The 22,506-nt window shown below is 41.7% G+C and overlaps 1 protein-coding gene across 3 annotated transcripts in view; it reads left to right on the forward strand.

Moving 5' to 3' along the window:
* The first annotated feature begins 13,917 nt into the window (after positions 1 to 13,917).
* The window catches only part of KMT5B (lysine methyltransferase 5B), a 28,716-nt gene continuing 20,127 nt past the window's right edge, over positions 13,918 to 22,506 (forward strand). The window contains exons 1-3 of one of the 3 annotated variants that reach the window (XM_061380287.1): positions 13,918 to 14,560; positions 20,127 to 20,372; positions 21,364 to 21,511. In XM_061380287.1, coding sequence (XP_061236271.1) covers positions 20,213 to 20,372; positions 21,364 to 21,511 — 308 coding nt within the window. In that variant the 5' untranslated portion in view covers positions 13,918 to 14,560; positions 20,127 to 20,212. Of the gene's footprint in view, positions 14,561 to 18,285; positions 18,422 to 20,126; positions 20,373 to 21,363; positions 21,512 to 22,506 lie in introns of those variants that run through there. The other 2 variants (XM_061380286.1, XM_061380288.1) reach the window with 2 other exon arrangements.

The raw sequence follows: 22,506 nt of genomic DNA on the forward strand, positions 1-22,506 counted from the left end.
AAATATCCTCATGGGTTTTTTTGCATGTATAAAAATGCAGAGGGTAAGTAAGGTGGTCATGTTGCTCTGCTATAGAAAATAGAAGAAATGGGAATTCGGAAGGTCAATATTGGGACAGTCCCTGGTCTCTATTTAGTTCTCAGTTATCTAAGTTCATAGCTTCTGATGGATAACAGGATGTTCCTATTAAATATCGGTGAATATTAAGCAGTGACAGAATATATTATCAAACATATTACAAGGACAGCAGAAGGCAGCATGTCCAAGTGCCTGGTGTTCAGAGCATTAGGAAACTTTGGACAAATATATGCAGAGAGCCATCCCCATTTTTAAGGGGTCAGGAAAGCAAGTATAGACTCAAAACGTTAACTGAAAGTCAATAAATTAGGGTTGTACCAGCCTAATGGGGGAAACACATTGCATCAGAAATATATTTTAAGAAAAGTCCTAGGACATTCTCTGGCCTCACCTATTAGCCCAGATACCTCAAACAGTCTTGTAAGAAGCAATATCAGTCTTTTTCAGGTAACCAGGAATCAACCCGTTTAGGACACCATGCATCATATTCCATCTGACAATCCAAAAGCCAGCAGAGATTGCCCAGCACAAAGAACTGTTTTCTGAGGAAAGTGCTCTGTAGTCAATGGGCAATCACATCAGTTGAAGTTCGTGGCTAGCCCTAAGGCACAGCCATATAAAGAACACGAAGTTCTTGCGACATCCCTCAGGTGGCACAAGCACAGACTGCTGCTTCATCATTTTCTCCAAATTCCTAACCTAACTTCACTGCTGACAGCTGTGCTGTGGCCACCTTATCTGTGTCCAGGAGCTGCTGCCAGGTCCTGGACACTGACCAAACAAATCAAAACACAAAATATGGCTGCCTTCAGCATGTTAGAAACGACGGCATGATCTGTTATGGCCTTGATATTTCAGTGTAACGGTAGTAAGGCTCCAGTACTGAGGAGGGCCTGAGAGAAAAACTTAATTCTCAACTCACTTTGAGATAGTAGAGGAAGGTGATGGAGTCAAAAGAGGTAAACAAAGCTTACCAGTGTCTTTTGCCAAAAAGTAAAGAATAAGGCCATTGGAGAACAAGTATGTCCCCACCATGATGTCTAAGCATGTCAGTACTTCTATGGTCAAGAGAATCAGAGAAGGATGACTCCAAATGATCAGTGTTGACAACAGGCAGCCACAAACCTAATGCAGTCGCTTAGCTTTGTACAGGGTACACAACCTATCCAAGCTCCAGAGAGTCAGAGGATGTCAGGCATCATGAGGGATGAATCACCTTTTCTCACAATTCTCTCCTAAAACAGGATTAAGAGTAGAATCATAAATAAGATTGCAAACAGCAAGAGAGCAAACAAGGATCCAGTAATTCCTTGTTTGAAAATAAGCTTGACTCTGTGCTGCCCCGGAAAACAAGGGCACTGTCAGTCTGTCCTGCGTACCTACCATCTTACCACAAAACGTTAGAGAGACACATGCAGCCCATTAATATATTTCCTCTGCAAAACTTCACTCCAGAAAAGCTTTCACTTTAAAAGAAACTGAAAATATAAAACAAATCATCTTACCCATCAGATATTCCAAAAATTTCCATGTGAAGAAATAGGTAGATGAACAGCTAGACAAAGGCAGCAGGATTTTTCAAAATGCACACTAGGTAGTATTTGTCTGATATCATGGATCACTAAATTACTGGCTTATGACCCATGGAGTTTCTATTCCCTTAAACAAGAGAGAGGAATATGGGCTAGAACATGCTCTAACAGAACAACTCAGTAATACAACACTTAGATGCTAGCTATGAAATGCTGCTGAAAAATGCACCAAAAGTAGAACCCATCCCCAAAAGTCCTGAAAATACCACTTACTTGTACTTGAACCAAACACATTTTTCTGCCTTAACTAAACAAAGGTATGAGGAAAAAATGAACAGCTAAGAGAACTTTGTTCTATTTTTCCCCTTTTTATGTCTAGTTTAAGTAATATATTGCTCTAGATTATGACTTCTCAGTCAGCAGGGGCCAGTTGGCTTTTAAGGGCTTACAGGATCTAGAACTAGACCACTGCTGCTTGCTTGTCAAATACAGTTGTCACCTGAAGTTTTATCCCCAATGCAAAGCAACTGGAAGAAGAATGCAAGAAAAGTATCTGCATTTCTGTGGGGATGCAGAAGGTTATTACCTAAAATCCACACTCAGAGCTTAGGTTCAAACACTCAACAGCTTTATGAGTACTGCCCAACCTGAGGAGCACCACCCGGACAGAGCAGCTCTGACAAGATAATGCCTGGAAGGAGAGGGCATCAGTATGAAGTGGCCTCTTCGGGGCAATGATGCATGAGACTGGCCAGCCCTGTTGGACTAGCCCTGCCTGCTACACTTAGTGGATGATAAATGAAAAGGAAAAAAAGCCTAGAGGGCAAGTTAATGGTTATTACGGGGTACAATAGGTCTGGCAGACTGGGGACCATATACAAAACTGTAGCCCTAAAAAAGAGCTGGTGTAGAACATGATCTGGTGAGCTAGAATTTTGGAGCTTAGCATTAGTCTTAATTTGCAACCCAAATATCACTATAAGCAGTTTTTAAAACCTGTTTTTCTTCCCCCTTCCACCTCTCTTCCCTTCCCCTCCCCCAAGCACCAATATTTTAACTGAAATTATTAATCTGTTCTGTGTATCTATACAAGATAAAAATGGATGACAAAAGCCAACAGTGTACCTATATCAGATATTAGATGTTACTATGAAAAAAAATTAAAGCAAATTTATATTATTTGACCATAATGGAAAGAAGGCCCAGACCTATCAAGAAACTATAATAAAGGAACAAGTTTGGGTTTCAGTTGTGAAGTACTTTAAAGGGGTTGCACTTACATGCCAGCTCTTCTGCTTTCTTGTGGAGATGAACATACTATCAAAAGCAAAGCTGGACTGGAAAAGGGATGATTATTCTCTGTTTCCCTGTTGCAGCACAAAAATTATTTCAAAGCAAAGAATAAACTAAGTCTATTTATTGAGGCAGCTGAGGAAAACCTTCATGGTTTGCTGTCAAGGTACACTAATCCTTCTGCATTCAGCACAACACTGCACATGCAGCAACATCTTTGGCAGCTGGGGCTTACACACAGTGCCCTTTATGTACAGGAACACAAGGCAGTCCTTAATGGCCAATCTCAAGCCTGAAATTTTGTTGTGGGTACATAAGGCAGAGTCTATCAGCCTAATTAGACATTTAATAAGGCATTGTTCTTACCCCCAAGGTTCTCAGTGAAACTAGAGCCTTGCCACTGCCTTCAACTTTCCCTAAAACAATCACAAGCTGTATGTACCCTGCAACCACATAGATGGCTCTAACCTGCCAAATCCCCTGCCATTTCACTTACAGATTTGAACCTTTTCTTGGGACTAAGCATTTATTAGCTGCCTGGCAGCCAGCAAATAGTTATTTTTTTCCAGGGTAATTGGGATGTGAAGAAGACTGCATTGATAAACTGGGTTCTGACTCCTTGAAAGAGATCAGTCACTGCTTGTGGCAGGTCAGGCCAATACGACCTTCATTTTATGTTGGCAGACATCTGTTAGAGAAGCAGCTTTCGACAGAATGGTACAATGCACTTCTGAAAGCAGAACTACAGAGTTCCTGTTCACATGAAAAAACACTATCTAGAAAAGACAGGATCCCCTTAAAAGAAAAAAGGGCTTCCTATCAATATTCAGAAATTCCAAGGAAAGCTTCCCTTATGAGATGTTCTGTTGGACTCAGGAAACAGGAATGAGGAAGGACAGCAAATCATAAAAAAGAGAAGCAAAATTCGTTTGCTTTCTGTATGTAGACATGTGCACAAGCTTCTACTCTGATCACTTTATCTACGTTCTCACTAACTCTGAATATGGAAATTCCTTGTTTATCTGGATGCATCACTGAAGAAGTTTCTCTGGTCCGCTCCACCTCCCCTCAGAGGCATCTTGGAATTCTTCAAAGAAGTAAATGGGTTTGGCATTGAAGTGACTGGCCTAATGAATCATGTAAGCCAGACCTGCCCCCAGTCTTGGAGCACAGGTTGCTTCTTTGTCAACACTTCATTAGTGTAGTACCTGCACACTGGGGCCTCCTTTCTCCTGCTGGTAAAACTATACACCCCTATAAACCTGATCCAGATCTTCAAAACCCACAGAGATTACAATGAAGATGAAATTCCCAAATTTGCCTTCATCCTGTAAGACCTGTCATCAGCTGTGCTACCACCACAGTCACTCCTGACAGAAGACTGAGAAAGAATGTCAGAAAGTCACAGCAAATCAAACATACGTGGGTACAATCTGCATTTGCAATTAAGGATGACTAGTCTCCAGACTATAGATGCTTTTCCTTCTAACAGTGCTAAAGAACTTTTTATCCAGCTCAACTAGAAAGCTGGATACAAGTTCATTCTTCCTCTAAATAAAGGGAGAGGAGGAAAATGTGAAAGGCTGAATGTCAAGAGGACCTTTTACTTCATTGCAATACATTTTTAAACAGTCTTAAGTCACATAGCAAACCTTTGGGGTAGCTTTCATTAATTTACTGATAGATCTAAAAAAGGGGATTGGAAAGAAAATCAACTAGAAAAAGCAGATTAACGAAATGTTTCACATACAAAACTAGAACTGAATTGAGGAATCTGTCATCCCAGTTCTTTCCTAGCCTCTAATGGAACCATTTTCAGCAAAAGGATTTTATATTTTCATGATGCTTCCCCTGTAAACTGCTAGCAAAGTGCTACAACTAAGTTGAAAAAGAGTCTGACAGCTTTTGAGATTGACCAAAAGGAAGGTGTCTTCTGCAGAAAAAACTAGGCAGAAGAACAGGCAGGCACACCTAGAATATACTATATGCCAATTTTTTTTAGCTTGTCTGATCCTATCCCTCTATCATTAAAAGTATTAGCCACACTCACCAAGTTCAGAGCTTGCAACCCTGTCTCTTACATCTGCCATTTTGCAGTTTCACACAAAGACCAAAGTAATCAAGATGGAGCCCATAAAGGAACAAAAGACTCCTTTCAAGCCAAAAAAAAACCCTTGTTGCCAAGGAAAGTCAAATACAGATGTGTTGGTAATTTCTCACTTGACCGTACGAAAAAACTACTGCAGCCAAAATTTCCATCTCTTGCCTTCCGTTCAGCTTCAATGGATGACACAGTCCTCCCAAAGCTTAGAACAGATACATCAAGCCACCTCTGTACACATCCATGACAGTAGCCAGGTGGGGTTTTTTTCCAGACTTCAGTTCTAGGCAAGCTGAAAGGAGAGTGAAAAAGCCATTTCCAGTGACATGTTGCAATGTATTTTACAGTCACAAGGAAGCAGGCCAATTATGACAGCTCCTGAAATAATAATAACTGAGGCAGATTTATTGCATTGCTCTTTGGAGTCCAGTGAGACTTTCTACCATACTTAAGGAAGGGATGTTAATCAAAGCTGTAATTGCACTGAGATATACATTCTTATCACAGGCACACTAAAAGCCTCAAAATTAAGCATAGCTAAATGATCTACTTCTCTTTCCACTGAGTAACTCAAGTAACTCATTCTCTGTCCCAGACACTGTAGCAGAAACAACGATTGCACAGACAAAATTGCCAAGTTGGGCATTATCTCCAAAATTTTCAAAAGCAGCTAGACACAGAGTGCCCACTTAGTGATATTTTACAGCAATCTCTAACTACAGAAAGAGCAGGGCAATGACCTCTCTCAATCAACCTAAGCTTGGCACCTTAAATGGCTAGTGATTGGGAAAACCAAAGGTAAAGTTACAGAAAATTTAATCTCTACAGAGTAAATTTGCCTTGCACCTCTCTTGAGGCTCAGAAAATACTTACAGTGCCAATGTCCTGTAAAACAGTGTGACACTCCCATTTCCAGAACTGTAAGGGAACAAAGCAGAGACTTTGCACCTGTAGAGTTTAATTGCCAGAGAAACAGCAAGATTGTTGTATGTCTTTCAGCTTCCAAAAGCAAAGTGGTTTTGTACACATAACTGATAGATGGTACCATATTCAAATGCCTAACAAAAATTATCTGGCTTTAAAAAAGATTTTTTTTCTGGCTTCCTTCCAACCTGGTCTCAAAGCTCCTCCATAAGATTCTACCTTCTATCATAACAGAGATGCAAGATAAAAAGATGCTTGATAGTTGCACATATTACATCTTGAGCCATTTTTCTTTGTTGCATGTGTTGATATATAATCTAGTCCAAATTTCAGCTCATACTTTTGATTCTTCCCCAAAACAGATGAATAAAGCAGAGACAGAATTAGTTTAATTCCTCATCCTTCTCTCCCCTAAATTAACCTCTTCCATGTTTCTGAAATATGTAATCACATGGTGATCTTCCCTTTTCCCTTTCTGAGCAAGTCATAAACACAATAAGCTTCATTTTGTTTGATGGGAATGCTGCAGAGGTCGTAAAATAGAACCACAGAATCAGCTAGGTTGGAAAAGACCATTAAGATCGTCAAGTTCAACTGTTAACCCAGGACTGCCATGTCCATCACTAAACCATGCACTCAACCTTTTTCTCACTTGACAGAAATGCTTGATCTTTCTAATTTTTGTTGCTGTTGGGCTTTTAGTTGTTTGGTTTTGGGGTGTTTTTTTTTTAGGAGGAAAAATTCTTATGCCAGGCCTGGAACACGAAGTTAAAATTACAAGCACATAAATTATTCTTCTCACTGCACCATTGCTTGGTAAAGCAGCCTCTCTGGAAACAATAGCTGGAGCTTGAGGTATCCATAGGGAAAAAAGAATGTCGTGCTTGATTTAATGCCCTTCTCATGGGATTTACTCTTGGCAAAGTGCCTGTGTGGTTTATGTCAGAAGGGATATATGTGGATCCAATCCTCACTGTGAGGTAACTTCAGTACTGGTGGGGCATAAAAGGAGTGAGCATCAGATGAATTAAAAAAAAATAATAAATGCACCTGAGAACCACCCTCTATCAGGAGGAAACTGAAGGCCTGCCAGACTCTGGTAGGGGACAGAGAATGATGAATATCCATGTATCTCTCCAGTATAACCAAAAGCAGTGATGAGAAGAAATTATTATTAGGTTTCATAATTGGGTAATGGGCAGAACAGCATAAATGTGTGAAAATCTGTAAATAAAAATACGAAACAAGCACATTTTGGGCTCATTTTTTGCTCTTTTTCTGCTCTTTGGGTCATTTTAGAAACAGACACAATTTTTTCCAGGTGTGAGATAACGCAGGTAATATATATGAAGAATCAGATTAGTACCCACCAGAAGTTCCCCATAATTGTATACTTTCAAAAACAGAACAAAACAGAACAAAAAAACTTTCACAGTAACAAAGCTTGCAAGGTGAAAAAATGTGTTTGTTTTACCACTTGAAACAAAGAATCTTATTGTTCACATGGCTGAAGATGCCAGTAACAAAACTGCAAACAGCAACATTTTGGATTTAGAATTCTGTAGTGGGTAGATGAATGTAATTCCTTCCTCCCTTAAAACAGCTGTAGTGTAGAAAACTGAAAGAGACTGCATAGCAGAACCTACCTGATCAACTGCTATTTACCATGCATATATAGAGAACAAATAGTACATTGTGGGTTTTGTAGCTGCTCAGGATAAGATGGGCTGCAACAACTACCTCTATTTTGCCACTTAGAGGAATTGGGGGACTAAGAGCATTATGCAGCTCACTGTTGTTTATGAAGCAATGTGTCTCAGACTTCCAGAAATAATCCAGGAACAGGCAGAAATACTGTACATCGTAACTCTTTGGGACCCCACAGTGTTGCACTGATTTGCTAGTCTGTACGGGAAGTAAAAGCCTGGCTATAAAAGGGAGATAAGTGAGAGGTGCTGGAGCATGGCACTGATACAGAACTAGTAGTCTTCCTTGTTGGCATGATAAAGGAAAACGAAAAATCCCTGCCAAGGTAGTAAATGTCTGGACAACAATGGAGGTTTGGGAAGACAGTAACAGCTCCTCCCTCCAATGCATGAAAACAACAGAGATCAATACAACTTAAGGATGACACTTGCCAAGCTCTCATTTTTTTTTGTACAGCATCCTTCATATAAACTGAATCCAAAGTAAGCAAGCAGACACATAGAAACAGGGAAGAAACTCAACCTAACTTCTGTTTGAAAAGGAAAGAGATAGACTCCAGTAAAATTTGAGAGGAAATGAAGGAGCCTGTTTCAGAACTGACCTGGAAATTGGAAATCATGGACAGATTGTGGTCCAGCTGGTCATCTGCTCTATCTATAGCTCCTATGCAGTTAAAGGTAAGCAAGGAAAGTGAAGCTTTGGGACATATTAATCCATAATAAATTTTAAAAGCATCAAAAGCACAGCATTTCATTTGAGAAAGCAGAAAGAAAAAAAGGAGGAAAAAACAGCTATTTTTTTTTTTTCCTGTTTCTTGATACACCTTTACGTGCATTTGTGAAATATTTAACATAGTGGAATCCTGATGTGACTGGGCTTTGTCCATGACACTGTAAGTGCAGTAACAGGCTTACTGAAATTAGTAAACTCATAATGACTTCAAAGGGCTTTGCCTCAAGGCAGTAAACAATTTCTGAAGCCTGTTCTTCTTCAAATTCTAACCTTTTATTTCTGTACAAATATCACTTTCATACCTCTTATGTAGAAACAGATCATCCAGACATTGGTGAAGGAAAGCAGGAGTAAAGCAGTATTTGTTTGGTACCAAAGCAGTGTCTTCCTTCCGAAGGAAAATAACTGCAGCACTTTCCCAAGGACTGGTACAATCTAAGTATCAACAAACAAAACTAACCTTGGAGAACAGAGAAGGCTGGAAGGGTTTCACTAGCATGTAGCTGGTGTCCAAACAGTCAAATTCTTTAGCAAAAACAATATGCAGTTATTTGCAAATAATTTCTGACTGTTCCTTCCTGCCACACAACTCTTCATTTATTCTCATCTCCCTTTTCCTCTCCAACTTGTATTACTTTTTGGAAATGTATCCCTTGTTTGAGAAACAGGATTTAATATCATCCTAATTGCCTGCTCTTTTGGGAGGAGAGGGGAAAAGGAATGGAAATTAATGTTATTTCATTTGCTTGTATATGATCACGTCAGAAGGGCGTGATAAACCTGGGATCCATACTGAGAAAATTTTCCCTTTCACCATGCAAGAATTTTATGAAGGAAGGGTTTTCTCCCTGAGCAGGGATAGTGTTACGAGATCTGACAGTCTCTTCCTTGTACACAAAGAATTCTTGGTTTCCAGATGCCTTTTCTAGCCTTCTGGATCTGCTGCCTTCTTTTTAAACAGAAAAATACAGTTATTATTGGAGCTAGTACTTAGTCCTGTTTACCATCCAACCCTCTTCTATCTTTTTGGTTTGGACATAGCCTCACATGCACAGAGGCAGTGACTACAACATGAAGTGACAGAGGTTCCTGCATCAGAAGATACTGACATTATTTGTATTTGATGGTGGAAAAAAACCCAAACAAACAAACACCATCACAACAGGACTTACATAAACCTTTGCAGACATTGATTAGTTTATTTTTAAAATAAAATGTTGCTGTTGATATGCATTAGTGGAGAAAATCTGCCCTTACTGCAGGCAGGGAGCTGAGCTTTTGTACTTATCATTCCTATACCATGCCCCTGTATTAGAGTCACAGGAAAGATCCCAGTAATAACGAAGAAATACAAACCTCCATATTGTATAAATAACAATCTGAACACCCTAAGTGAGTACAAGGACGTAATTCACTCTAGGATTTCTGCAGTTGTTAATAAATCACTCCGGCTGCACTCTGGCAGCTTACGACATCAGCAGATCCCCTCAAGTGAATTACAGCCATTAATTTATGCAGAGGAGGCCATCTATCATCACTTATTGACCATCTGTGAATAAGAATATGTATGTTTTGGATAAATTAATAAGATTTTGATAGAAAACATCTTTAACTTTATTCCTATGTACATTCATTTGTAATATTCAACTTTGGGTTTGCAATTGTCAGTGCAAACTGACTTGTGACCTCAGCCAGAGGTGACTATGCATTGGCTGCAATGGTACATCTCACAGCAAGTTGAGTGAAGCACTGTGGCTAGTGGCTTAAGGCCAGGCTCCTGCACAGATGGAAGGAATTGATCCTCTCAAAGATGTCACAGGAAGATACTTACTTGCTCAGTGGACAAATGAAACAAATTCTCTGTGTGCACATGCCAAGAGAAAAGTGTTGTTTGCAATGTGAAACCTGTTACCCCTTTGCACAACATCATTTCTTCCCAACACTAAAAATAACAGCTATAGAGCATCTGCTTGCTGCAAACAGAAGATAAAACATTACCATAAATGAAAGATCCAGCTCTTTACACCTGATGATTTACTTCAGCTCCCTCCTTGTGTTTCTTTCCTTTTTCTAATGCTTCTACTTCACTGGGTGATATTGCTAGGCTCTCAAAATCAGCAGAACTGTTCTTAGGGATTTGGGCACAGCATATCCAGTTTAAAATTCCAACATAAATTGTAGCACAAGACATGGCATGCTTTAAATTTTTCACAGCACGAAGGTGCCTTCTGACTGCTAAAGAGCCACAACAAAACATCTTTGTTATCGACATATAAACACTCCCAGATGTGCATTTCAGAAATGCTTATGCTCGGTCTATGTAAAGATACTGCAGAACAAAAGTAAGCAAAATAACCCACCCCAAAATGCCTGCATGGCAGAGTAAACTGTCAAGGTGGTGGTGGACTTTTCACTTGTGGTTATATGTTTGTAGTCCTCCAAATTACCCATCACCACAGTATTTAAGTCAGATTTGCAAATAATGTAAGAATGGGCATACAGGGAAAAAACACCATTTGCTCAGCGAGACCTGTATCTTTTTCAGCTTAAGATGGATTTGGCTCCCTATCAATGGCAAGGTTTTGTTGCAGAGATGGATTTGAACAGAAAGGCTGAGGGTTGGATTCTGACCCTGCAGCTGTGGGCAGAAGTTTGGCCTGAAGCCTGGACAAAGCTCCAAAGATTGCAATGCAGCAGCAGCTTCTACATGTAACTCAAGACTAAAGTTCAAGTTTTGCTTCTTCAAAGATATGGCTTTTACAAAACCACTCACCACATAGGTATTTTAATAACTACATTTTTTTCAGTGAAAACTGGATGACCAAAAGTGTTTGCAGTATTAGGACTGTACTATTATAGCATATACAGGATGTTGAAAAAGTAGAAGTTAATATTCTCAGAATGGGAATGTTTACAAAATCAGCAAAAAGCATATTTTTATAACTGTAACAATCTAGAGATACTACTTTGGGAGTTAGAGACTACTGTTTCTTGACAATGCTCACTGAAAGAAATTCATCCATTGCCGGGCATACGCTCAAGATCTTTTGATCTTATAGTATCAGAAAAACCCTCTCCAGTAGAAGTCACAAAATCACCATAGAATAACATGTACCTGAATTAAATTTTTATGCCTTTAAAAAATAATTCAATTATTTTCATTCTTGGTAGCTAATTAGAAAAAAAAAATGAGACGTTGCATACTCTGGCAAAAATTAAGCCCAATATGTTAGTATTAATTTAGGAAGTGAAACCAATGTTGAAACTATAACTATGTCTTTCACAAGAGAAAATATAACAAATTTCTGAAATTATATTTAGTTGGAGATAATCACCATATATCTGCTGGTTTCCAAGACAAGCATTCAAATTTGTCCAACATAGTAATTTATTCCTGGAGCACCCCATCATGATATGTCCATGGTTTGACCACCCAACTTTTGTATTTTCATAGAAAGTGTTTTATTATATATATTGCACTACAAATATATATACTATATGTATATATAATGCTATGATATGGAAGAAATAACACACCCAACTGTAATCAAACTGGCAATAGTGCTTATTCTTTAACTTTTACAACTGTTGCCAGAATAACAGAGGAAGTAAGTTTTAGATTAATGTATTCTGAAGAAAAAAAAATCATCCTTTCAGATATAGCCCACGCTTTGTCACCAGATCACCTGCCGGAGTCAACAGTAGGGATGTAGCTAGGCTTTTTTTCGCCCACTGCTTCAACCACATTAAGAACTCGCCACCCATTGCTGGAGCTATGGGAAACTCTCGTTGCCACCAGGATGAAAGCCAGCATGTTCCACTCTAGCAACATCTAAACTTCTGAGACAACTGTAGCCATTCACATAAATATACAGAGCAACCTGGTGCATCTATAAAACAACATACAAATGCTGTTACTAATATTATCACAGTGCCACTGCTTGCAATGCTATTAATTCTGGTTTGATGTCTTTCAGAGGCTTATAATTTAACTGTTAAAGTCTGTGTTAATCTGATTTAGCAATGGGGCATGCAAAATCTCAGCTTCAGAGGCAATTTCTTGTTATCAGATTATAGGGAAATCAATTTAGCTAGCAATTTGGTTTCTTGGGGCAGATGCCATTTCCAGATATTGGTTCACCTGCATAATTAAAGCAAAATTAAAGCCAGTTCCATGCAAAATCATAGTTTATTAAAAAACCTTTAGCATCCTACTATGAATAAACAAAGGATTTGGTATTCCTAGTGAGTAGCTGTTGAGAGGAAAGATGCTACGGGGCAAATTCACAGAACCCTAGAAGGGTTTGGGTTGGAAGGGACTTTATAGCTCATCCAGTTCCAACCTCCCTGCCATGGGCAGGGACAAAGCCCTGTTGAACCTGGCCTTGAACACTGCCAGGGATGGGGCAGCCACAGCTTCTCTGAGCAACCTGTGCCAGTTTAAATCCTAAAAACTTCTAGTAAACTTAAAGAAACTGAAACTTCTACTTGAGAGCATATTTCCAACCCACACTGTGACCAGCCTATCTTGCTGACATGAAGCATAAAGGCCAACACAAAATACTAAGTATATAATTAAAACCTAACTTTGGGCTGAAAAACATCTGATATTCCCAACACCTACGAACATAAAAACATTCAGCAGTTATTAAAATCATAGAACAGTTTGGGTTGGAAAGCACCTTCGAAGGCTGCATCAGCTACCCTTCTTCCACAGACCCATTTAACCCAGCTCGTTCCTGCCCATGGGCTGTACCACATTGGCCACTCCCCGCCTCGCCTCTCACCCTCACCGTCAGCTCCGCCACCGGCAGAGGCATCTTTTGTTTGACGGGGGTATCTGCTGAGGCGGGTGGCTGAGCAGCGTTGTTCTTCCTCCTCCTCCATCGGGGTGCTCGCACCTCACCCGGCAGCGAACACGTGTTGTGAGGGGACGTGGCCGGGAGCCTGGAGAACCACCGGGCCAGCGGTCCGACCCCTCACCAGCTGAGGGGGCCATTTTTAAATGCCTCTGCCAGGCGACGGCGAGGGGAGCAGGTGCCAGGACTTCCCTGAGGCGGTGAAAGTGCGGCCCCGCTCTCTTAGGCTGGGCGCGACGAACTAGTGCCTCACACATAGCAGACACAAGGACTACATACAGTCACTAAAGAAATAAAAACACTCCTGCCAGGCCGCGGAGTCCCTCGGATTTAAAGGGCAACTCTGGGCGGAGGGATCCCTCCACCGCGTGAAGAGACCGGAACTACTTCGCCGCGCACACGCGCACGCACAGATACACGGGGCTGGTCGGCTCGAGCCGCGGGGTGGCTCGGCCCTTGTTTTCTCTGAGCCAAATCCCTCCGCCGCGGCGCAGCGCCGCGCTGAGCGGTCATGAGGAATGCGGTTCAGCGCCACCCCTCCTCGGCTGGGGAGGCGCAGGAGCTTGGGGGCTGGCGGCCTGCCGCTGCTGTGCGACCGGTGTGAAGCGGCCGCGGGGGGAGGAGGCAGGGAGCGGCGCAGGTTGGGGGGGAGAGGGGAGGAGGCCGCGGCGGCTGCCGTCTCCGTCAGTGTTTCCTTTGAAGAAGTGTATTCTTCCGCGACGAGAGTGAAGCTGCGCCTGTTGGCAGTGTTCCTCCGCCACCGGCAGCGCAGGGGCAGGCGGTGTCTCTTCGGACGGGGCGAAGAGGTCGCAGGCTTCGCAGGGAGAAGAAGAAACTTCAGAGTGCGGTGACCGGCGCAGAGGCCCGCCTGGCTCTGCAGGCCGGTGGAAAGAGGACTCCCTGCAGAGAAGAAGGAAAAGGAGGAGGAAGCGGCGACTACGGTGTCTGGTCTTCGCCGCCGCCCCGCGGGGTCTCTGCGAGGGAGCCCGGGGGACTCTTTCTTGCGGGGTCGGCGGAGGGATCTCGAGGCGGCCTTCCAGTCGCCTCCTCCGTGCACCGCTCGCCCCTTGGCGCCGCCATCTTGGATTTTAATCCGCCATTTTTTTCCTCCCCCCACTCGGAATTATTTTTTTATCGCTACCGCTGCTTTTTCTCCCCCTTCTTTCGTTTTCTCCCCCACCTCCGCCCCTCCCTCGCTCAAGTCGTCGCTTCCCCCCCTACCTTCCTCCCCCTTTTTCCCCTCTCGCTCCCTTCCCTTTGATGATTCATTTTCCCCCGGTGTTGGCTGTGGCAGTGCCGGCGGCGAGGGACCCAGTGCGGAGGGCAGCCGGGAGGTGAGTATGTGTCTTTGAAGGGGGGGATACATGGGATGTCTCAACTCGCGCGGGTGGAGGCTGGGGGCAGCCCGTCTCCGGGCGGTGAGGCCGAGGTGCCGGGGGCTGTGCCCCTCAGGTGGCTTCGGGAAGGGGTGTTATGTTGAGGAGCTGTGCCCGCTGTCCTGCTCCGCCGCCTCGGGGCGGTGGTGAAAGAGGAGGCTCGGGGAGAGGGACGCCTGCGGCCAGTGCCGCCGCGCCCAGGGGCCGGGGCAGGCGGGGGGCCGCGGTGGGGCTGGGGTGTGATGGCGGTGAGGCTGGAGGTGAGCCCTAGGGGGCAGCACGGCGCTGGAGGCGGTGGCGGCTGGCCCGGCCTCTCTCCGCTTCCGCTTCCCCCTCCGGTCGTCGCTGTGTGGTGTGCGAGTAGTTTGAGCTTGGGGAGGCGTGTGGGCGACGTGGGGAGGGAGTTGTTAGTTACTTAGCAGCTCGTGGCACTTGTGGTGTTAAAGGGTTAATAGCTTTGCTATGAGCCGTGATAGGGAGTTTAGTTTGGTTTTTTTGAGGTCTGTTTTGAGTGACCATGCCGCACTGATCGCATGGTCACTTGGCAGTTAAATCGAAACGCCTGACATCTTTGTTTTGTGGTTTGTTTTGGGTTGTTTTTTTTTTTTTCTTTTTTTTGGTGATTTCCTGTTGGAGAATATATGCTTTTACGGAAGAAGTAAAGTATATCTTCGTTCAGAGAAAAAGTCCGTGTGTTTTGTTGAGTTGTGCCACAGGCAGTATGACAGTCAAGTATATAACTTGGTGTAGTTTTTTGATGGGTTGGATTCTGCACAGGGTGACGCATATGAGATGGCAGTCTGATCAGGGTGCTTAGTAATGTAACTGTAAATACATAGTAGGAAGTTTTAATCAATGAGGTTAAGATAAAGTAAGATAAAATATAAAGTAAATGTCATGTCATATTTCCATCATCTGGTCATTGTAGCTATGGATGCACCGTCTTCTGTTTTCATTGAAAATGTACTTTTGTCTTGAATTTTTTAAGCTTTCTTCACTGCAAGTAACACTGTGTGAAGAAATAAAAACTGACTTGATTGAAAAAGGGGATTTTACTTGTTTGCTTATCATGATATCTTGTTATTAGAGGCAAATGGATGCATACAAACATCTCTGCTTTCTGCCCAGTTGTGTTCACAAACTGGAAAATAAGATTGTTATTTAGTGCATTGCATATTAAATTCGTAGGTGGGGTGATGTATCTTTGAATACTCAGTAACGTGACTGAACAGGGCTCCTGAATACTTGGTTTGCTCTGTTAGTGTCATCCTGTTGCAGGACTACAATTCCCAGAATTCTTTTCACTTCAAACAGCATTGCGCTTCAGTGCAACAGACAATTGCCCAAATTAACATAGTAAGTGTAAGGTATGATTCTTCAGTGCTAAACAGTGGATCCAGAGCTGTGGTTTGAGAATGCACAGTATTTGGGACAGTCCCAGCTTAAGTTCTCGTGACCACTTCCCTGAACTTGTGTCCACCCCCCCACCTCATAACACTCTTATACCACAGTTCAAGCCAGCAAAATTCAGACTTTTCTGGTAGCTCCCGATTTGGTCACTGCTTGGCTCTGCAGTTACTTTGCTGGAACAAAGAGAGGATGACTTTGAAGTGAGCATGAGCAGGCAAGGGGGCAGCAGGGTTGCTTTTGGTGTTGTTATCGTTTAAAGTCTTAAATCAAGTGTAGTGCTGTTTGTGCTAGCCATGGTGGGGCTGCCACAAAACGGTTGTTAAAACAGCTAAGACTTTTTGTTCCCCTTTCAGTGGTCTTGCTGCTGCTTGTCACGTGCTGCATCCCTTCTTGCCCAGTGGAGGCTTTGGTAAACCTTCTTAAGCACATGTCACCAGCAGAAGGTTACCTGCCCTCTCCCCTGTCTGTGAGGTTAAACTGTGTTATGGAGACATCCACTGAGCTTCAGAATTGGTGGAAACGTTTCTGTGAATTGGGAAGGGTGAGGAAGGAGGTGCTCCCTTGTCCTGGAAGCAGTGAGGTTTTGGATTGTCTTTGTGAAAGCCTGCTGAGCACTCGCTGCAGTGAGTTGGGGGAGTCATACAGCTTTCAGGGTGCTTTGCTCAGCCAGTTATTCAGCTTCATCCTGAGAGGGCTCCTGGTGGAGGAAGGAAGGGTAAGGAGAGATGAGAGTAAGGTGCTACTGAAGGACTTCTGTGTATGCATTTCTTCTCTGCCACTTGTTTGTACTGGTATGCCATTGCTTCTGTGCCTGCATTGTACTGGGATTGGTATCCAAATGGACACACAAAACTCACACGTCTGCAAAAGAACTGGCACAAGAAAGAGTGGGAGTGTACAGACTGAACTATCGGTGGGGTTGAAGCCTGGGTTTGAGTCAGTTTTGGATCCATGTGTGTTCTCACAAATCTGCATGCTAGGGATGCAGTTCTGTGACAGTATGGACTTAACCTGAGTCAGTTTCAATAGTCTTACAGCCTCCCAGGTACTGTATTAATCCATGTCCAGTTCTTTACTGAGCTTATTCTGAGAACTGACTGGAAAAAAAACCCAAACTAAACCACCCACAAAAAAAAAATATTATATTTTCTTCTCCTGGTAGTATAATTTACTGGAACAGTACACACACCACCACCCCCCCACCCCCCCCCCCCCCCCCCCCGAGAGGCAAAGAAAGTAAAAAGCACCTGTGAAATCAGGTGGCTAAAATAAGTATCTGTAGGGATGGGACTGAAATGGCCCTTGCTGGCTAAGTTTTATCCTGTTGAGGAATTACAGCCTCAGCTCCAGTATCTCTAAAGTCCTGTGGGACCACCTGATCTCTCTTTAAGATACAATTTTGACTACAGAGATTATTGGAAAGTAAACTCTCCAATACCTTCTTTTTTGTCACCTTCTGTAGTTGCAAAGATCTCTCTCTGTTCTATGGCTGGTTTTGCTGTGGTTTAGTATCATCAATAATACTCTGTAGTGTTACGTATAGTATTAGATTCTTGCTTAAAGTGATGCTGACCATTAGCTTCACACAGTTTGTGAGCCAGAAGCATTCTGCACCTCCCTTTACATTGTGGCTTAATGGTAACATGTCTGAGCTGTCAAAAACGGTAACCAAAATACGGTTTGAGGCTATTTCGAATAACTTGTTAAAGCTGTGCAAGTTTTTAGCTTTGATTTTGCAGTCTTTGGTATTCTTAGAAACTCGAACACTTTTTAGGAGTGGGTATGGGGTTTTTTGTTACCCAGATGGGGTGTTGTAGTGAGATTGTCTATAGTCTGGTGACCCTATAGACAAACCAGTTGCATAGTTTTTCTCTGCTTTTCAAATTCAAAGATCATCTGCTTTTTTGTATACATACAGTAATGAAATACGTACCTTTTCTCTTGATATTGTTGATTTGTCCAGCCGTAATTGTGCAAGTAAACTTAATAGTATAAAGCTGAAGTTATAAATGATCCATGCATGGTGTTACATTATTTGATGGCAGTGCCCCTAGCAGGAATTTCTAAGTATGTGGAGGTATAAGAATATTCCTCTTCTCTCCTCCCCACCTTATGAATTGGAAGATGGTGTCTATCTCTTCCTTTTCTCCCTTCATTCCTAAAGGACTTGTGTGCACAAGTCTGATGTGAAAGTATTGAGAGCAAATCACATCTAGAGATGTATTAAAGCTCACATGATGGTGATGAGTGATGCAGCTCTTGCTCTCCTATGTTGGCATTAGGAACTGTGATACCCACTGAGAAAGGAATCCTGTTGTGTGCTTCTGGCTTTTGATGCGATCTCTTGAAAGCAGTGTTTTGTATTGGGAAAAGAAACAGGGGCTGGAGAAGCACACTTGCAGTTTTCAAGTTTGTCATTTGGCTTGTACTGGAAAATAAAAGGCAGCAATAGATGGAGACAAAGCTTTTCTTGCTCATTAGGCTGCCAGACTGAAATGAATAATGATTTTCCCCAAAAGTGTTTGCTAGTGTTCACTAAATACCTTTTGATTTTGTTTAGGAAGGACTTCTGGGATTGTCTCTGTCATATTTTGCAGCAAAAGCAAGGGTGTTTATAGGAAACATTTCCCTGTGTTTAGTATGGTTGAGTATTCTTCCGTGGCCATGCTGCCGTTGTACTTTCGTTGTCATTAGTGTATTTGTTAGGCAGGAGTTCGTTAGTAAAGGTAGTGCTCACCCTCCCCAAACTGGACTCATGAAAGATCGCTTCATTTGTGCAGAGTACACCTTTTTCTAGCTGAAAGTGTACCTGTTAGTTGTCAGAAACACCACTGTATTGATTTATTTTTATTTCTTCAAAATTATTGCATACATATGCAGTTGGTCTTCATGGTGAACTTCATTTACCTGTACTGCTCTTGAGCAGTAGCACACCATGGAATATAGCTCAGTTCTGGTTTGCAAAGAGACCAGGACTGAATTCAGTGAAGGTCTTTAATATAGTTTCTGCTCTTTTACAGCTGTTACAGAATGGGAAACAGGGTTTAATTAGAGTGTATAGAGCTGTGAAATGTATTGATTGAGAAGGAAAAAGAGGGAAGCTTAAGAGTGAGTTTGTCATTAAGTATGTGACAGTGTCAGATCTTCACAACGTAGCTGTCTTCTGAAAGAAGTTCAGGTGGAATGCTTAGTAAGAAAACTTTGGTGCTTTGGTTAGTTGTTTTGGTGTGTCTTTTGTGGGGGGGGTGTTTGGGTTTGATTTTGATTTTACTTTTTGATAGATGTTAAGCTCTATGAATTAGAAAAGAGCCTGGTGTTGTATAGTACATGTCTAGGTGTGAGACTTTCATGGGGTTTTTTTTGAGGTACTATGTGAAAATAATCTGGTTCTGTACACAGCTGAGTGCAATGAATAGGCTTTCCCTAGCAAATTTTAAGTCTCTGGTTTGTTTTTTGAAGGCTCTATCTGGTAACCTCCTAAAGAATTTTGTCAGTATGCAGAGCAGCTGCATTGTGGTAGTCAGTCTGTTTGGTTCCAGCTCTGTTAAAGAGCCATGTTAAAGCTTGTTGGTCCAGTAGAGTAGACATTTAAACCTTGTGTGTGTTTGGCAATCTTTTTAACTGTGTTTGTCTTTAGTTCTTGGAAGATGTTTGTATAGTATCATTCTTTGCTGCAGAGTTCCAAACAGGTTAGACATTTATGAGGAAATACAGTTGGGTGTGTTTTTGAAAATACTAATTTTTTTGGTGTCGCATAGCTGAGTGTGTGTTTATCCATGTGTATGTATGCCTGTATAATACATGTGTGTGTAGTCCAGCTCATACAATTGAGTTGTCATTAGCCATTTATCAGCTTTAGAATTTCGTCTTTGCTTCCAGATGCAGTTGTAAGTTGTAGGACAGTACTTCACCTGCGGATATCTGAATTTGCAGCAGTTGACTGTACTAGTGCTATTGAGCCACCTTCCTTTCTTCTTAATGCCAATGCAGATCAGTCTCTCTTCCCCACTCCTAATCCCGCATTTCTTTTTACGTACATATATATGTATATATTTAATCTGTGTCTTGGAAACAATTTCCCAGTAAGTTCTAATCATGTTTGTTTTGCTTCCAGTAGGAATTGGAACTGAAATTATTCATCCACTTCTCCGAGCCTTTTGAAAAGTGACTAAATGCAACTGAGTCAGATTGTCTGTGGGAATGAAGTGGCTGGGAGAATCCAAGAACGTGGTGGTGAATGGCAGGAGAAGTGGAAACAGGTCGTCTAATGACCATGCGCAGAATCAGACCAAATTGCAGCATACAGGAAAGGAGAATCCGAAGACGGGCAAAAATGGAGTTGAGAGAAGATCAGGCAGATGTATGTGCATATTTTTGCAGCTTTGTGCTGTATGTGATTCATCTATCTATTTGCAAGTCAAGCTTCTGTCTTGTCTTAATTCATGAAGGTCTGCATTCAGCATGTAGCTATCATCAGAAGTATTAATTATGTTTGTATCTGTTGGGTATGTTAACTTGCTTCAGAAATACTGATCTCTTCAGTTTAAAAGTTGAGAATAAGTAGATGTATGTCAGTTTTGAACTGGTGTAAGTATAAAATACACGATTGGCACTAAGTGAGAACAAGCGTGCTTGGAGGTTGTGCAGAGAGCTGTGGCTGCCGCATCCGTGGCAGTGTTCAAGGCCAGGTTGGATGGGGCTTGGAGCAGCATGGTATAGCGGAAGGTGGCCCTGCTCATGGCAAGGGGTTGGAATGATGATCTTTAAGGTCTCTTCCAAACCAAAATATTCTGGGGTTCTGTGATAACATAAATTGAATTACTAACCTATCTTCTAATGAGTGCACATGTAGAAGTAAACCCTGTTTTGAATGAAGTCACATATCAGTCATTATGAACTGATTTTAATGAACACAAATTTTTATTTTTTGCCATTTGTTTGCGATGAAGGACTGATTACAAATTCAGAGTAAGTCCTTTGTTCAGACCTTGGGGAAAAAAATTTTGAAATTTTCATGACTTGATCACATCTATATGTCAGAAATTTTAGAGGCAAGCATGACTGAACAATGTACTCTGGAAAAATGCTTGTGGTTGGGGAGCGGAAGAGAGAACAAAAGCAATTAAAGACACCTATAAAATATATTCTTAAGTACTTTCTCCATTGGCTGCTAGATAAATGAACAAAAGCAAGAATGAAAAATTAGCTGTGCTTCTGTCTGCAGATATTTTATTGTCTTCCTTAATTGTTTTATATTTTTTGTCTCAAACCTGTGGCTGTCTGTCCCTGAGCGTAGTTTGGCTTTATAACATTCTTTAAATGATACCTAATTTATGTTCTTATATTTGCAGGTAGTGGTGCTTCAGGATTTGAGGGTCAGAGTCGTTATGTGCCTTCCTCTGGAATGTCTGCCAAGGAACTATGTGAAAACGATGACCTAGCAACTAGTTTGGTTCTTGACCCCTATTTAGGTTTTCAGACACACAAAATGAATACTAGGTAACTTGTCTTTATTTTTCTAGAAAAGAATTTATCATCTTTATAATCAGAGCAATACTGTGGAATTTCTTGCATGTTTCTGACTCTCTGAAAAAATGGCAGTTTGTGAGTAGCTTCTGCCTTAAAATTGTGTGTGAGACTGGATCTTGGAGCTGTGTGGCAGTGTTCATTTGTAACACTGTCACAGGTCTTTGTTAGCCCTTGTGTATCTGTGCTGTAGAATAGGTGTTTAATAGACACAGTTTCCTAGCTTAAACAGTTAACTAATCATAAGTTTTATACAATTAGTTATTTTAATTATTTCATGACAGAATTTAGTGTTTGGGGGGTTTTCTGTTTATTTTATCTGCTTGGGTGCACTTCCCCCTCCCCCCTTAGTCTTACGATATCACAAGAAAGATACAATTCCTGTACATCAGGTGCTCAGTTTTTGCTGAAATTCTTGCTACTTGGAAATGTCTGTATAAGGTGAATTAATTTGCACACTGGGATGTTGCTTACCAGAATTGCGCACAGTTTTTGTACTGTTATGCACCTGTCTTAGTACTTCTGGTCTAAAATCAGTGCAGTCTTGGGGGTTAGATGCTGCATTTCTGTTCTACAGGCATGCCACAGATTATAAATGTATTTTAGAAATCTGTTAAGTTTTTGTTTTCATATAGGATCTGCATTGCTAGCTTAACGGGGAAGCTATATAGAAATAATTAAGTTTCTAAGGACAGGAATTATGTGCTTATTGTTGTACAATAAAAAGAGCAAAGAGTTTTCAGGCAGCACATAATGGAAAACAGGCTGCTCAGTCCTTCAGACTGTTGTGATGGCTATTTTTGAAGAACAGCGGCTTACCTGTGCAGTGTGGTCAGATAACCAGAGTATCAGTTAAGTAGATTTTTGTATGTATGTAATGAGCTGATCGATTCAGAAATGACTACTAGATTAATACATTGTCAGGTAACATAAATAGTTGCTGGAATTACGTGATAGCATGAGTTGCA

The sequence above is a fragment of the Neopsephotus bourkii genome, unplaced genomic scaffold (genome assembly GCF_033783945.1).
Source record: "Neopsephotus bourkii isolate Nb327-2 ecotype Australia unplaced genomic scaffold, CSIRO-AGI_Nbou_v1 NB_1792, whole genome shotgun sequence".
In the NCBI taxonomy this organism is placed as follows: Eukaryota; Metazoa; Chordata; class Aves; order Psittaciformes; family Psittacidae; genus Neopsephotus; species Neopsephotus bourkii.